A 16989-nucleotide genomic window follows, 5' to 3' on the forward strand; every position below is an offset into this window, starting at 1 on the left:
AAGAAAGTTGTTTGAAGCCTGGGGACTATTTGAGTCGCCAAGGTCTCACCTACAGCACCAAATGGTGATTAGCGATTACAACAATAACAACAACGATAATAATAACATTTAAAAACAGGTGCACACTAAAGGTTTACTGCTTTACGACCCCAGGAGGGAAGTGACGTGCCAGGAGGCGGAGAAGGCGAGAAAGACGGCCTTCTGCACCTCTTCCAGGAGCCACGAGCCGGCCTCCTCCCGTCCAGGGCTAGCGGACTGCTCCCGCCTCGGTGTCCGGGTTCCCCAGACCCTCCCAGAGCCTCCGCTAGAGGGTGGGGAAGATGCTGCCATAGGTCACTGAGGACACCATCCGCTCTCCCATTGGTCGACGTTGAAAAGCGATCGCCCTCCTATTCGCTGGAGGACAAGCCCCGGAAAGCCCATTGGCTGCGTGGTCCGCGGGCCGTCGGCTCCGAGGGCGGGCCGAGGTGGCGGACGGCGGGAGCGGAGGGCGGGGGGGGCTCCCTGTTGCCCTGGTTACGCCGAGGCACGTGCGCAGTCCCGGAAGCGGCTCCGGGAAGCTGCACAGCGCGCGCTGTCGGAGGAAGCGCCGCCGGGTCCGCTGGGGTCGGGTCCGGCTGGGCCATGGAGCCGTTGGCTGAGCCCGCACCCCGGCCCGCGCCCCGTTGTCTTCTGCTCCTCTCCCTGTTACTGTTGCTGCTGCAGCTGCTGCCGGCCCCGGAGCTGGGCCCGAGCCAGGCGCAAGCGGAGGAGACCGACTGGGTTCGACTCCCCAGCAAATGCGAAGGTGAGGGGGCGGGGCCCGCGGGGAGTATCCTGCCGGAGGGGCGGGGCGAGCGGGGGAGGGTCGAGGGGCGGGGGGATGGAAGGTCCTCGGCTCCTGAGCCGGAGCCTCTTCACTCGTTGAAGCCGCTGCATGCCTGGCGCTGTGCTGGACGCTGGGGACCGGGGGACGGGCCGGAGGGCAGGTCTCGGTGCACCTGGAGCTCTCAGATCGGCACAAGAGAAGCAGTTCTAATGCAGGGTGGTAGATGCCATGTTAGAGTAGGTAACGGGCTTTGCGGGCCGGGTGAGGAGCATCTGATCTAGCCTTGAGATGGGGGAAAGCCTAGAGGTGGAGGGAAGTCAGGAATTCGTATAGGAAGCCCAGACGGTAATTAGGAGTTAGCTGGGCGAAGAGAAGTGAAAAGAGAGGGTCTCTCGGGGAACCACAGAGGCAGAGGCCCAACGGGCTAAGAAAGGACAAGTTTGAGGAACTGAAAAGGTCCGTATGACTGTTCTTAGAGGAGGAAGAAGAGCCTGAGACTCTCCCGTTTTTGCTCTCACCACAAGCTAATCTGTATCATTGATAGACTTCCCCAGTAGCCATGAGCTTCTTGAGGGCAGGGACTTTGTCTCAGGTATTTATTCACGCCCTGCCTGGTGGGCACCCAGTGAGTATTTTTGGAATGAAGACGAATAAATGGGCTGTGGGTGTATGTGGAGGAAGGAGAAGGGTCTGAGGCCTAAGGGGAGAAGAAGAGAGGGCCACTAGGAGACACCAGTAGATCTAGCCTGGGGGAATTTGGTGAGGCAGGAGGATTTTAGGAACAAGGAGAAAGTGAATCCCAAAGATAGAGAGATGGAAGCGTAGAACTTCAGAGAGAGAGAGAGAGAGAGCGCGCCAGCGCCTAAGCCAGTGATCCAGGACTATGAAGGGTCTTCCTTTTCTCCCTGCCCTCCAGTTTCTTTTTTTTTTCTCTCCAGACCTTCCCAGTCACTCCTTCTTTGTCATTTCCATAACCCCAAACCTCTCCGAAAATTGGCTTTAAGTCCATTTCATCCCGATTCAAAGTGTACAGCAGGCCAGATGTTCCCTAAGCACTGGGAAGTGGGGGTGGGGTGGATTGAGACACATAATCCTTTCATTTGAGAGATGAAAGATGAGATGCTTCAGAGATGAGCCTACTTCACTGGGAGGGCTCCCAGTGTCGGTTCTAGTCTGTACCTTGTCCCTCACTCCCACGAAGAGGCAGGCAGGGAGTTGTGATGCTCTCCTTTCACTCTTGCTGGAGTCCTAACCTATATGGTGTGGTTTGAGGGTTTCACTTCCTCCCCTTGTTTTCTTAGCCCCTAAGAAAGGCCTAAGAAGCTCGTATTTCTTTCCCTTACGAGGCAGGCACAGATCCAGAAGCATAGAGCTAGCATAGTCCAGCCTCATTTTGTAGATAATTGATAAAGATTAATTCAAAAGGGATTTTCAGTTACAGGCTGGCTTGGCAAAGTCTTAGGCTCCTCTTAATAGTGTATTTGTTTTTACTTATCATTGTTGCACCTTTGTTATTAAATGCTGACTGTGTCTCGCCCACAAAGCCTGCCTCTTGGCTCAGTAGCCTGAGTGGAATAGGCCTTGGCACAGAGGACAGAGAACCTACCCAGAAAAAGAGTAGGTGGGTGTCCATGAGAGTCTGGGGTCTGTGCCATGAGTCTTCTCACAGTCTGGTTCTGGATGGGATCCTCAGAGGGGTTCTTGAAGAGGTAAGGTTTGGAAGAGTTGGGAAGCAGGGTTGTGGTTGATGGGCACAAGAGAGAAAGGAGGTTCCAGCTCCCCAGGACCTGGAATCCTAAACCTTAAGGGTGTGGGAGAAGGGGGCAAAAGAGCCAGAAAAATGATGAGCTCACTCAGGGTGCAGAACAGAGGTGGGAGGGGGACAAGTATTCCTGGATAGAGAACCAAGGAGGTGAGCCACCTCAATTCATTGCAGACTCTGAGATCACAGCTTATATTTTGGAATTTTCATGTGTTCCAAATTCTACAAGCACATCTATTAATGTGTATGCTATAAAATTATACCAAGCAAAGCCTTCAGGGATTTTCTTTTTTTTATGATGAATTGCTCCTCTACCAAACTCTGCTGTCAGTGTTATGACAATACTGATGCCATTTAGCCTACAGATCGTATTCATTTAGAGGCATCAGAAGCTGCTCCATTAGTCTCTCAACAATATTAAATATCCAACACTGACAGAGTCATAATATTAGAGAAATAAAGAAAAAATTCCAATTCATGACACTCACTTTGGGTACCTTTATAGTTAGGGGGACACAAAGTGACCGAAGGCCCTTAGTGAGAGCCTGGATCCTGTAGAGATCCAGATGCAATAAGAGCAAGTGGGATGGGTCTGGAAGAGCTTTTTCCAGGAGGAGGAGGCTTTTAAAGTGAGGTCGTAGGGGACCTGGGTGGCTCAGTCAGTTAAGTGGCCCACTCTTGGTGTCAGCTTAGGTCACAATCTCATGGGTCATGAAATCAAGCCCCTAGTCAGGCTCTGCACTGAGCAGGGAATCTGCTGGATATTCTCCCTCCCCTGTTCTCTTGCTCTCTCTCAATAAATAAATCTAAAATAATAATAAAGTGAGGTTAGGGGCAGCCCGGGTGGCTCAGCAGTTTAGTGCCGCCTTCAGCTCAGGGCGTGATCCTGGAGACCCGAGATCGAGTTCTGCGTCGGGCTCCCTGCATGGAGCCTGCTTCTCCCTCTGCCTGTGTCTCTGCCTGCCTCTCTCTCTCTCATGAATAAATAAATAAAATCTTTAAAAAAATAAATAAAGTCAGGTTGGGAGAAGGGGCAGAAAAGCCCATAGAGGGCATTAAGTGCGCTCCCAAGGCCTCAGACAGATCACACTTTTAATGGCAGCACTCCCTATGCAGTGGCAATTACTCATTTACACTTGTGTCTACTCCACTGGACTATATGTAGAACGGAGGAGTCTGTCTTCAGCTGTGAATTCTCAGACCATGCCTGGCTCATCGGAATTGCTTAATAACTGTTTGAGGAAGAGTAAGAGGAAACAGAACCGGTAGCAACAAGGCCCCGTGACGGCATGGAGCAGATTACCTGGGTGGAAACAGAGAGCTGGTGTTGGAACAGTGTATGAAACCATGTCAGGCAGCCTGGGTGGCTCAGCGATTTAGTGCCCCCTTCAGCCTGGGGCGTGATCCTGGAGACCCAGGATTGAGGCCCCACATCAGTCTCCCTGCATGGAGCCTGCTTCTCCCTCTGCCTGTGTCTCTGCCTCTCTCTCTGTGTCTCTTATGAATAAATAAATAAATAAATAAAATCTTAAAAAAAGAAAGAAAGAAAGAAACCACGTAATAAAACTGGCGGACAAGACATTTGGGAACAACTGGGGAAATCTGAATGTGGTGATATTGGAATTGGTCATTTTCCGAGTATCCGTATGATTTTATGGTTGAGTAGAAGAAAGTCCTTGTCTCCATGACGACTTTTGGAGGGGTGGAAAGATCATGATGTCTGTGAGTGAGTTTCAGAATGGTTTAGCGAAGACAACGTACACGTTGAGATCTGTTACTGTGCCATCATAGTATTTTATAATATGTGTTGGAGAGATTGTGGCAGGTCATTAACAAACTGTCAAAATGAGTGGAAGATATATAGTCATTCATTGTACTCATTCAGCATTTCTATATGTTTGAAAATTTAAAAGTAAAATGAGGGCAGCCCGGGCGGCTCAGCGGTTTAGCGCTGCCTTCAGCCCAGCGCGTGATCCTGGAGACCCGGGATCTAGTCCCACGTCGGGCTCCCTGCGTGGAGCCTGCTTCACCTTCTGCCTGTGTCTCTGCCACTCTGTCTCTCTCTCTCTCTCTCTGTGTCTCTCATGAATAAATAAATAAAATCTTTAAAAAATTAAAATAAAATAAAAGTAAAATGATTATGGGGGGAATGATTATGGTGGCAGGGGTCGGGAAAGAGCTGGGGGAACTGGATTCAGCAGGGTAGGGACCAGGACTGGACATAGGGCAGTGAATATTGGAGCTAGGTTTCACCCAGCAATGTCCATGTGGTGGCCTGTTGGGGAACTCCCGCCCCGCCCTGCCCTGAGTGGGAGAGTCATCTACCCTGCTGTGCTTAGCTGGGACCAGGCTTCCATCAGACTCACATGCACCCAGTAGGCTGTGCTGTGTCTCCCCCACCAGTGTGTAAATATGTCGCCGTGGAACTGAAGTCAGCATTTGAGGAAACCAGCAAGACAAAGGAGGTGATTGACACAGGCTATGGCATCCTGGATCGGAAGGCTTCTGGAGTCAAATACACCAAGTCGTAAGTGAAGGGGGTACCCACTGGCCTGGCCTGCTTTGTTCCTAGAAGCTTTGGTGGCTTGAAGTTCTCTCTCCCTTCCGGCTAGGCAAACCCACCAAAGGGAGGCAACTCTAGCCAACACTTAGCTTTGCCCACTGGTTTTGCCCCAACTGATTGTGTGGTCTTCATAAATCCCTTCATTCTGCTGAACCTCAGACTTCTCATCTGTCAAAAGCAAGAGTATTGGACTTTACCTCATCCCAGACTTTTGGATTTCATGGGACAATGCAAAAAAAATTTTTTTAATTGGTAACATAGGATTACCAGCTTTTAATTTTACCAGGAATAAATATTAAAAACAAGCCAAAAAACCAAAAACAAAAAAAACTCTTCCTCAGCCTTGATCATCCTTTCAAAATGAAATATTTTGACATCGAAATCTAATACATTTTGCTATAGAAAAACATCTAAGAACACCTGGGTGGCTCAGAGGTTGAGCATCTGCCTTTGACTCAGGGTGTGATCCTGGAGTCCTGGGTTCAGTCCCACATCGGGCTCCCTCTGGCTCTGGCTGTCCCTCTCTCTCTCTGTGTCTCTCATGAATAAATAAAATCTTTAAAAAAAGAAAAAAACATCTAAATACTGAATCACTTAGCTTTATAAAAAAAAAAAAAAAATGCCTTCCCATAGAGCTGTTAAAATTTTGTCTCTCTGGTCTGTGTTCCAGCATCTCAGAGCCCCCAGACTAGATGACCTATCTTCCTTCCAGCTCTGACTTCCCTTTGGTGAGATGTGCAAGTGCTGGGGTAGCAGGGCTGGAGGGACGGACCGCTAACCCACTGGGCCTCGGAGAGGAGCTCAGCCCCTCTCGCACTGCTGTCTCTGCAGGGACTTACGGTTAATTGAAGTCACAGAGACCATATGCAAGAGGCTCCTGGACTATAGCCTGCACAAGGAGAGGACCGGCAGCAACCGGTTTGCCAAGGTTGGATTTGTGCTCATCCTTTATCCCCACTGGAGTGAGGCATACGTGTATCTAAGTGGTCTGCTGGTGCGGGTGGGATTTTTAAAGGTCATGCTTGGGGAACTTCCCTCCTTGAGCTCTCCCCATTCTTCATCATCAATTACTGTTTGCATTTCTCCCCTCCCGAGTGCCCTGACTTTTCAGTGGCAGTAGGCACATTCTTGACCTGGGCCATGAGGCTTTCCCTCAGCCTCAGCCTGAAATGCTGCAGGGTGGCAGTGCCTGTGGAGGCCTGAATACTTGCTCAGGAAGAGCTCAGGGGGTACAGAGCTGTGGAGTTTAGAGGAGATGTCAGAAGACACAGGCGGTGGGGGTTGGGGTGGTCGCCTAGTGCCTCTGGGCCCACAGGGACACACCTGGACCTCTCTCTGGGTGGTTGTGTGACATCTAATGCACTTATCATGTGCATGAATGCCTCTGTCCCTGAAGAATGAGCTTCTTACCTCAAGGCCCATAGTGCTTTGTTTCATCATCTTTAGTGCCTGGCACGTGGTAAGAGACTTCCATATTTCTCCACCCAAGTACCCTTCTAGGAAAGTTGATTAGTCAGAAATCCCTAGGAAACCCAGAGGGAATAGTCTTAAGCAGCAGAAGTCTTAGACTTAATCTTGAGAATTTAGGGGTGCCGGGGTGGCTTAGCTGGTTAAGCGGCTGCAAAGAGAGAGAGTCTCAAGCAGACTTGGTGCCAAGTGTAGAACATGATTTGGGGCCCATGCAGAGCTCAGTCTCACAACCCTGAGATCAGACCCAAGCCAAAACCAAGAGTCAGACACTCAGTTGCCCTGGGCATTTGACTCTTGATCTTAGGTCAGGTCTTGATCTCAGGATTGTGAACTCAAGGCCTGCATTGGGCTCCACACTAGGCGTGGAGCCTACTTAAAAAATAAGATAAGGGGATCCTTGGGTGGCTCAGCGGTTTAGCACCTGCCTTTGGCCCAGGATGTGATCCTGGAGTTCCGGGATCGAGTCCCACATCAGGCTCCCTGCACGGAACCTGCTTCTCCCTCTGCCTGTGTCTCAGCCTCTGTCTCTCGTGAATAAATAAATAAAATCATTAAAAATAAATAAATAAATAGATAGATAGAGAGATAGATAAAATAAAATTTATATGAATTTTGTAGTCTACTCCGTAATAAACCCATGTTTTGCTTTAACATAAAAATGTTAGAAAAAATGTTAAAAACTATTTTCCATAGCAATAAAATTAGAAACAACCTAACCAAATTCACCAGTGGTTAAATAAATCGGTATGGCCATTCAGTGGACAAAACAAAGAATGAGGTAGCTCTTTATGGATTGAATTAAGATTGTTGGGATGCCTGGGTGGCTCAGTGGTTGAGCATCTGCCTTCAGCTCAGGGCGTGATCCCGGGGTCCTGGGATTAAGTCCCACATCAGGCTCCCTCCATGGAGCCTGCTTCTCCCTCTGCCTGTGTCTCTGCTTCTCTCTGTGTCTCTCATGAATAAATAAATAAAATATTTTTAAAAATTCTTTTAAATGAATTAAGATTGTCTTCAGGTCCATTATTCAGTAAAAAAGGCAAGGGACAGAACAGTGTGTCTGATATATACCGCTTGTGTAAGAAGCGGGGGCGAGGAGAGGAGGATGTATTTGTATGTATATTTGCTTTTATTTGCAGCATCACCTCTGGAAAGATAGAGGAAATAGACTGTGTGTAGGTGTAGTCTCCGGGGAGAAGACCTAGGTAGTGGCAGAAATATTTTTACAGAACCAAGAGTCCTCCCTGCCTCCCCTGTGTCCCTTCTGACCTAGGAGAGACACAAACCCTAGGAAGAAACCAGAGCAGGGAGTGGGTCTAGACATGGGAGAGTGAGTGTTCCTAGCCACACCGAGGGGAAAGAGCCAAGTCACACTTAATTCCTGGAAAAGGAGTATGCATGCAAAGGGCCTGAGGGAAACAGCAATCCTTTTTGAAAGGCTGAGGTATGGGAAAGCAAGTAGGGGGTGTCGGGGTGGGTGGGTGGGTGGGTGTAGGTGTGTATATAGGTGTGTAGGGGGTGTGGTGTGGGAGGCAGGCCCGAAAGAGGGAAGAGGAAGGTGAGGTCAAGCTTGAGAAGCCTTGGAGGGTCCTGGATTCTCAGAGCTGGGTCTTTGGGCCTTCAGCACCACCTGGAGAGGAGGGTGGGAGATGGAGAAGGCTCTCTGCCTCTCATGCCTGGTTGCCTCTTTCAGGGCATGTCAGAGACCTTTGAGACCCTGCACAACCTGGTCCACAAAGGGGTTAAGGTGGTGATGGATATCCCCTACGAGCTATGGAACGAGACCTCTGCGGAGGTGGCTGACCTCAAGAAGCAGGTATGGGCCCCTCGGCCCTCAGAGGTTACCCTGCCTCACAGGGCTGGGCAGGGACCGGGTCTGTGGCTGAGGGAGGCCACCTAGAGCTGGGGGGATGGGGGGCTTTGGTCAGGTCGTCTTACCTCTCTGGCTTCAGTTTCCTCAGGGGAATCACAGCCACCTGCCTGTCCTGCAGTGGGCTGTGAGACTCAGCTGAGCTCCCCCCGGGAGCGAGTCAGAGCTGGGCTTTGCCAATGCGACGTGTTGTGATTCATAGTGCGACGTGCTGGTGGAAGAGTTTGAAGAGGTGATCGAGGACTGGTACAGGAACCACCAAGAGGAAGACTTGACTCAGTTCCTCTGTGCCAATCACGTGCTGAAGGGCAAGGACACCAGTGAGTCTGAGGGAGGGAGAGGGCGGGGGTGGGGGGGCCCTCCATTTTACCACCTGCTCCCCTTCAGGGGAGGTGGGTAGGGAGAGGACAGAAAGGAAATGAGATCTAAAAGGCGTCCTAGCATCTCTACCCCTGGGGAGCTTGTGATGGGAGGGAGTGGAGTAAGGGGTACTGGCACCAGGTGCGGAATAACACGCAGGTACCTGAGACGCCCCCAGAGGGGCCCTAGGCAGGGCGCAGGGACTTGACGCCCGTCTCCAGGTCCACGTGCTGCCTCTGGGGCCCCCAGTCCGTACTCCTCACCCAGCCAGCCATGTTTCTCCTCACCCCAGGTTGCCTGGCAGAGCAGTGGTCTGGCAAGAAGGGGGACACAGCCGCCCTGGGAGGGAAGAAGTCTAAAAAGAAGAGCAGCCGGGTTAAGGCATCGGGCAGCGGCAGCAAACAGAGGAAGGAGCTAGGTGGCCTCGAGGAAGACCCCAGCCCTGATGAGGATGAGGGCATCCAGAAGGCATCTCCTCTCACACACAGCCCCCCGGATGAGCTTTGAGCCCAACCCAGAGCCCTGCTTACCAAGACCCCTGAGCTGGAGGCCAGAAGAAGCCAGGCCGCAGCCCTGGCAGGCGGGACAACCGTCCTGCTCCAGGTCCTCCCTGCCCAGCGGCCTGCTACTAAGAAGGACACAGGCCTGGGGAAGAACTTGCTGCCTCCCTCTGCCAGGCTGTGTGATTGCACGCCTGCCCAGGACTCCAGTGTGGACCCAGGCGGGACAGGGCGTCCCGGCCTTCACCTCCCCTCACTCCTCCCCAGCAGGGAAGCAAGACTGCGGGCCACTCCAACCCTGCTCACCCGCTCCTGTGGACACCTTGCACTCTGCCTGGCCCCCCGCACCCCCCCACTGGGGCTCACAGAGTAAAAACTTTTTGGCCTTTTTTGTTCAGATTTTTGAGTTCCCTCCAGCTCCTTAGAGGAGCCCGCAGCCCATTTGCTCTTCCTGCCCTCACCTTCCAGCCGTGGGAGCCAGGGACAGAGAGGCAGTTCCCATCCTCCCATTACTGAGGCTGGCCGACCAGCTCTGGGGAACAGGGAGGGCCCAGGTGGTTTTGGGGTGAGGCCCACCACAGGGCTTTGGCCCTGGCCCTAGGCTGCCCTTGGACTCCCTGAGCTCCCCAGGCCAGGAGGGGCCTCACCTGTGCCCTGGGCACCTGGCTGCCCTCCATTCTCTCCTCTCTCCCCTAAGGCCTTCCCATGTCTTGTGTAAACTGTTTACTGCTGACCCCACCAGACCCCGCCCCTCTCCATCTCCATCCAACCTACTTGTTGGTCTTGAACCTTGCTCCCCAATGACCACAACTTACCAAGCTCTGCTCTTTTTTTTTTTTTTTTTTAAGATTTAATTTATTCATGAGAGACACAGAGAGAGGCAGAGACAGGCAGAGGGAGAAGCAGGCTCCATGCAGGGACCCTGATGTGGGACTCGATCTCAGGTCTCCAGGATCACGCCCTGGGCTGAAGGCAGCGCTAAACCGCTGCCCAGCTCTGCTCTTTCTAATTGTGCCTGGAGGGAAGGACACCCCAGCCCCCCAAGAGCCGGTTACACCATGTTCTCTGAGAGCAGAGGAGGAACAGGTAGGCTGGCCTCTAGGGAGAGGTTGTGGGAGGCCCGGGCACCTCCCCATTCTGTCCTGAGGGCAGGGGTCAGGGCGCTCAGTAGCAGCGATGATGACAACTGTGCTTCAATGTGTGTGTCAGTGATGACACTCACAATGCTTTAGCTTTGAACCCTCACAGCTTCCTTGGGATGGGTGCCGTTAGCCTCATTTTGCAGAAGACAAAACAGGTTCAAATTAAGTACAGCCCAAAGTCCTGCTGTTAATAAGTGTACGACTGGTACTCTGACTCTGGGCCCATGGTATTTCCAGTGCCCCAGAGCTGCCAGCTGCTTCCCCCAACACCTGGCACTGGTGGTGTGACCTGCATTGAACTGGTTTGGTTTCTTTTTTTTTTTTTTTTTTTAAGATTTTATTTATTTAATTCATGAGAGACACACAGAGAGAGGCAGAGACACAGGCAGAGGGAGAAGCAGGCTCCATGCAGGAGCCCAGTGCGGGACTGGGTCCCAGGACTTGGGGATCACACCCTGAGCCAAAGGCAGACGCTCAACTACTGAGCCACCCAGGTGTCCCTGAACTGGTTTGGTTTCTTTGCCATAACTCCACCCCTACCAGCAAACCTCTTCTCAAAGTAAAGGAGGAAGCAGCTATGGCTTCTTAGAAAGAGACCAAGGTGGAAGGTCCTGCCAGCACTGGGCCCCTGCCAGGCCCCCTGTGAACACCCACACAGACCTGTTCATGCTTCTGGCCTGGGCCTGGTCAGCAGGAAGGGGTGCACTCTGGAGCACCCCAGACTCCTGCTCCAATGAAATGCTCCAGGGTCTGAACTGGGGGCAAGGGGCCCCTTTGTAGCCTGGGCTTAGGCCATCTTCTACCCTGAAAAATTGGACACCGAAGGCCAGAGAGGGTAGAGAAGTCTGGAAGCTTCTGAAAGGTCCTTGGAGAATACTTTTTTGATTTAGCTGCCCTGTGCCCACCCATCTAGGATTGATTGGTACTGCCCCCTGTTGAAGAGGCTGTGGGCAGTGGGATTCCAATCAAGACTCTGGTCCCTCTCTGGACTCTGTATTGGGACTGGGGAGCCATTTGCAGCCCTCTGGACTGTCTAGGATTTCATGGATAATCTCTGATTCCCGTATTGTGTCACTAACCCTCAGCACTTGAGTGCCTGACTTACATCTGTCCCCAGAGCTTCATTGGTCCCTACAGTGGAATGGGACAAAGACCTGTCCCCTTACTGGGGCGTGGGCCCAGTGGCCCAATCCAGGCCCAATCTGAGACCAGAGGGCAGACAGCACTGTGACTGCTTTGCTCTTTGACCTGTGGCTGCTGTGTGAATAGCACCTTCTTTCTCCCCCTGCCCCCCACAAGGGCCAGGCATGTTGCACACACACTAGCTCTCTACCCACCTACCCCAGCAAGTAGCCTCTCCCCTGGCCCAGCCTCTTGCCAGAGGTGAGATCCAGCTTCCCAGGTTTTTCTTTTCCTCTCTCCACCACACATCTAGACCTTTCTGAGCTTGAATATTACTTCCCACTTTCCCACACCCCTTCTCTCCATAAGGTGAGGGGACTGGCTGAGCTCCAGTTAACCAGATTTTAGTCCCTTTATTAGAAATCCTGTTAGAACGGTTTCTTAAACTCACCTGAATATGAGTGTCATAGGGAATGTTTGTTAAACGTACAGATGTCTGGGCTCATCTCAGATCTGCTGGTTTAGGGACCTTTGAGTCTGCATGTTTAACAAATCCCATGGTTCTTCAGATGAGGCCAACTGGAACCCACTACAGCAGGAAAAACAGGGTGTTGTGTGAAGAGGGGGCAGGACCTCATTGAAGTCAACGTCAGGGTCTTGTCCTCAGAAACAACTAGTCAGAACTCCAGAGAAGATCTGTCTGCCAGACACCTCAATCATCCAGAACCCCAAAGGCTGATGGACTAACCAGAAAGCTGTTGTGTTTTGTTTTTGTTTTTGTTTTTGTTTTCAGTTCAGTGATGGAAAGAACCACAGACCTTAGTAGTGAAGTTTCAGGGGTGGGGGCTCAAATCTCAGGGGTAGTTGCATAGAGACTCTATTCGTTTTATTTGTTTTTTATTATTTTAGTTTTAGAGAGGGAGAATCTTAAGCAGACTCCATACCCAGCATGGAGCCCACCACGGGGTTTGATCCCACAGCCCTGAGATCATGACCTGAATAGAAAGCCTAAACACCTGAGCCATCCAGGTGCTCTTCTGTGTTCATTTTAAAGGGCAATTTCTAGAAAGCAGTTTCCTCTATTTCCCACTTCCTCGATGCTATTCCCACACAGCAACTTTTTATAAGTTGGATGATGGTGCTCTTCACATCTTTGACTTCCATCTGTCATAAAGTTGTTTTAACATAAGTTTTGTTACAGTAAGACACTCGGCCACCAGGAAATAATAAATTTACAAAGCTGTGTGATTTGCAATATGAATGACAGTCCCTTAGATATAGAACATTTGTGCTGCATACAACCATCCACATGTTCACAGAAGCCTTCTACAGCACTTCAACTCACAAATGAGAGTAAAATACCTCTTTTTTTTTTTTTTTTAAAGATTTTGTTTATTTGAGAGAGAGAGCATGAGCTGAGGGAATGGCAGCAGGAGAAGCAGACTCCCTAGACTCCCTACTAAGCAGGAAGCCCAATGCAGGGCTCAATCCCAGAACCCTGGGATCATGACCTGAGCGGAAGGCAGATCTTAAATGACTGAGCCACCCAGGAGCCCCCACAATGCCTCTTCTTATTTTATCTGAAAGCATGTTTTTCATGATAGATGCATGGTCCACACCTAACTGGTTTAGAAGAGGACTCTGTGTACTAGGCCCCGCAGCAAAGCCCACTGAATCCCTCTTGAACACCCCCTTATGGCCTGGTTTGCTCTAGTAATGAGTTTCTTTTCTTTTTTTTTTTTAACATTTTTTTTTTAATCTTTATTTATTTATGATAGTCACAGAGAGAGAGAGAGAGGCAGAGACACAGGCAGAGGGAGAAGCAGGCTCCATGCACCGGGAGCCCGACGTGGGATTCGATCCCGGGTCTCCAGGATCGCGCCCTGGGCCAAAGGCAGGCGCCAAACCGCTGCGCCACCCAGGGATCCCTAGTAATGAGTTTCAATGCGATATTAGCAGCCACTAATTTCTGAGTGCTTACTATGTGACATGCACGCTCTGCATGCTTTACATAATGATTTACCACAGCTATGATCTCAAGCCCAGGAATTTCTAAAAACTGATGTAAAATAGACACATAGGAAAGTGTACATAAGTGTACAGCTCAATGTTTTTTTACAAACAACTCTCAAGGCAAGGCGCCAGCTCCTGAAACATTTTTACCACCGCCCACCCCTGACATGCATATCCCACCACAAAGAGAATAGGAACTTGTATGTATTGTGTTCACTGTTCTATCCCCAGCACTCAGTATAGTACCTGGCACAGAATAGCTACTTAATATGTAGCTGTTGAATTCATGAAGCACAGAAGGGTTAAGTAACTTGCCCAAGGCCACACATCCCATAAGTGGCCCATGCAGGTTATGAGCCCAGGTGGAACGGCTTCAGTGTCCTGTGGCAGAGCCCTAACGCCATAGCACCATGCAGCCCTGGCTCCGTGGGCACCATCCTCCCCTTACATTGGCTGTATTCTAGAAGGCAGACAGCTACAGTCTTCAAAGTTCAATGTGGGGAATGCAGTTAGAAGTCAGATAGCTTTCAGGATGCCTGGGTGGCTCAGTGGTTCAGCATCTGCCTTCGGCGCAGGGCATGATCCCAGAGTCCCAGGATCAAGGCCTACATTGGGCTCCCTCTGCCTGTCTCTGCCTCTCTCTGTCTCTCATGAATAAATATTTTTTTAAAAATTTCAGATAGCTTTCAAATCTTTCTCCCTTTTCAGAGTTTACAGTTGCATAGAGCTAAAAGCCAGCTTGATCCTTTTGCTGCTCTCAAGGGATGGATTTTTTTTTCTTTTCTTAAGTAATCTCTACACCCAAAGTGGGGCTCAAGCTTACAACCCCGAGATCAAGAGTCACATGCTCTGCTGACTGGGCCAGCCATGCATCTCCCAAGGGCTAGCTCCTGTCTACAGTTTCTTGAAGAAAAATCCAAATTTATTCACTTTTTAAAATTGTATTCTCCATTTACTAAGATTGTACTGGCCAGCAGAACTTAAACTTCCATGAAAATGATTATGATTCTTTATAAGGAGATGTTGTTGCACATCGAGGGGGAGAGAAGCAGGCCTACCCCATCACCAGTTCCAGGGCTGGCAACATCTCCTATATCTCCTATCACCACCACCCCCCAAAAGATATAAAAGTTTCTCTGTTCAAAAAGAACAAAACAAAAAAGACCTTCTATGGGTGCCTGGGTGGCTTAGTTGGTTAAGCATCTGACTCTTGGTCTCAGCTCACATCTTGATTAGGGTCAGGAGTTCAAGCCCTTGGTGTTGGGCTCCACACTGGGCATGGAGCCTACTTAAACACAAAACAAAACAAAACAAGACATCCAATAAGCCAGGTTTTTTTTTTTTTTTAAGATTTTATTTATTTATTCATAAGAGACACACACACACACACACATACAGAGAGAGAGAGAGAGAGGCAGAGACACAGGCAGAGGGAGAAGCAGGCTCCATGCAGGGAGCTCAATCCCAGGACTCCAGGATCAGGCCCTTGGCCAAAGGCAGGCGCCAAACCTCTGAGCCACCCAGGTGTCCCCAATAAGCCAGGTTTTTATTCTGTTAGAAGTTACTTACTCACCAGTGGTGAGTGGTCTTGGAATTTTACTGTTCATCTCATCAAAACATGATGACATGTGCTCAGTCACCTGTTTTAATAAGCAATGCTTATTTAGCCTATTACCAGAGCTCAAATAGCGTATCATTTTTATGTAGAAGACCAGCTCAATGAGCAGATTCATATACATTGAAGAGATCTTCTTGGACATTAACACATCTTAAAATTGCTTGTAAGAAAGGGTGAAATGGTCAAAGAAAACCTCTCTTCTTACACATTGGTGAAATTCTTATAGGTGCACTGAGCTTAATAGCAATGAGGCCACCTTTAATTAGTGTTGCAGTTCACTGATGTAGGGACCAACTTTACACTCACTTAACAGGACTTTGTTAAAGCAAAATAAGTCTTATATGTATATTAAACAGTCCAAAAAGGTGGGGCGCCTGTGTGGCTCAGTCAATTAAGTGTCTGCCTTCCGCACGGGTCATGATCCCAGGGTCCTGGGATAGAGCCCCGCATTGGGCTCCTTGCTCAGCAGGGAGCCTGCTTCTCCCTCTGCCTCTGCCCCTCCCCTCTGATCTTGCTCACTGTCTCACTATTTCAAATAAATAAATAACATCTTTAAAAATAAAAAGTCCAAAAAGGAACCCATTTTGATATATCTGCCAATAGAATCCATGTGGGTGGGGGGCTTCCCTCCCCTCCTCCAAACCCAGTGTTCAACCTGGGTAGACACAGTTAGCAGACAAGAGTTTTTTTTTTTTAACAGCAGCTTGGACTGGAGTTTGGGTATTGGCATCCATCATTTGAAAAATTAATTTCTACCTCTTCTGAATCTAAACAAAAACAGTCAGGATGTTCTTCATTTGTAGTTACTGAACATACATACTTCACAATTCTAGTATTTTAATGTGTTCTCAAATTGGAATAGCCTGGGAATTTGTCCAGCTACAGCCATATTCCCAAGCTAAAGTCTTTTTGCAAACATCCACATTTGGGGATGAAGAATTTATTTTTAAAAATATTTTATTTGAGGGATCCCTGGGTGGCGCAGCGGTTTGGCGCCTGCCTTTGGCCCAGGGCGCGATCCTGGAGACCCGGGATCGAATCCCACGTCGGGCTCCCGGTGTGTGGAGCCTGCTTCTCCCTCTGCCTGTGTCTCTGCCTCTCTCTCTCTCTCTGTGTGACTATAATAAAAAATATATATATTTTATTTGGGATCCCTGGGTGGCTCAGTGGTTTAGCGCCTGCCTTTGGCCCAGGGCGTGATCCTGGAGACCCGGGATAGAGTCCCATGTCAGGCTCCCGGCATGGAGCCTGCTTCTCCCTCCTCCTGTGTCTCTGCCTCTCTCTCTCTCTCTCTCTATGTCTATCATAAATAAATAAATAAATAAATAAATAAATAAATCTTTAAAAAATAAAAATATTTTATTTAAATTCAATTTGCCAACATAGAATACCCAGTGCTCATCACATCATTGCCCTCCCCAATGCCTGTCACCCAGTTACCCCATCCCCCCACCCTCTTCCCTTCTGCAATCCTTTGTTTCCCAGAATCAGGAGTCCCTCATGGTTTGTATGCCTCTCTAATTTTTCTTCACTCAGTTTCCTCTCTTTCCCTTATGATTCCTTTCACTATTTCTTATATTCCACATGAGTGAAATAATATAATTGTCTTTCTCCAATTGACTTACTTCACTTAGCATAATACCTTCTAGTTCCATCCACATCGAAGTAAATGGTAGGAATTCATCCTTTCTGATGGCTGAGTAATATTCCATTGTGTATACAGACCACATCTTCTTTATCCATTCATCTGTCAAAGGACATCTT

At 49.5% G+C, this 16989-nt stretch overlaps 1 protein-coding gene across 1 annotated transcript; it reads left to right on the forward strand.

Moving 5' to 3' along the window:
• The first annotated feature begins 461 nt into the window (after positions 1 to 461).
• CNPY3 (canopy FGF signaling regulator 3) lies at positions 462 to 12849 on the forward strand. Its single transcript, XM_025990929.2, has 6 exons — positions 462 to 787; positions 4974 to 5097; positions 5965 to 6061; positions 8294 to 8416; positions 8673 to 8790; positions 9123 to 12849. Exons 1-6 carry the CDS (start codon positions 625 to 627, stop codon positions 9335 to 9337), a joined length of 840 nt encoding a protein of 279 aa, XP_025846714.1. The 5' UTR covers positions 462 to 624; the 3' UTR covers positions 9338 to 12849.
• The last annotated feature ends 4140 nt before the right edge of the window (positions 12850 to 16989 follow it).

Source organism: Vulpes vulpes, chromosome 1 (assembly GCF_048418805.1).
Source record: "Vulpes vulpes isolate BD-2025 chromosome 1, VulVul3, whole genome shotgun sequence".
NCBI lineage: Eukaryota > Metazoa > Chordata > Mammalia > Carnivora > Canidae > Vulpes > Vulpes vulpes.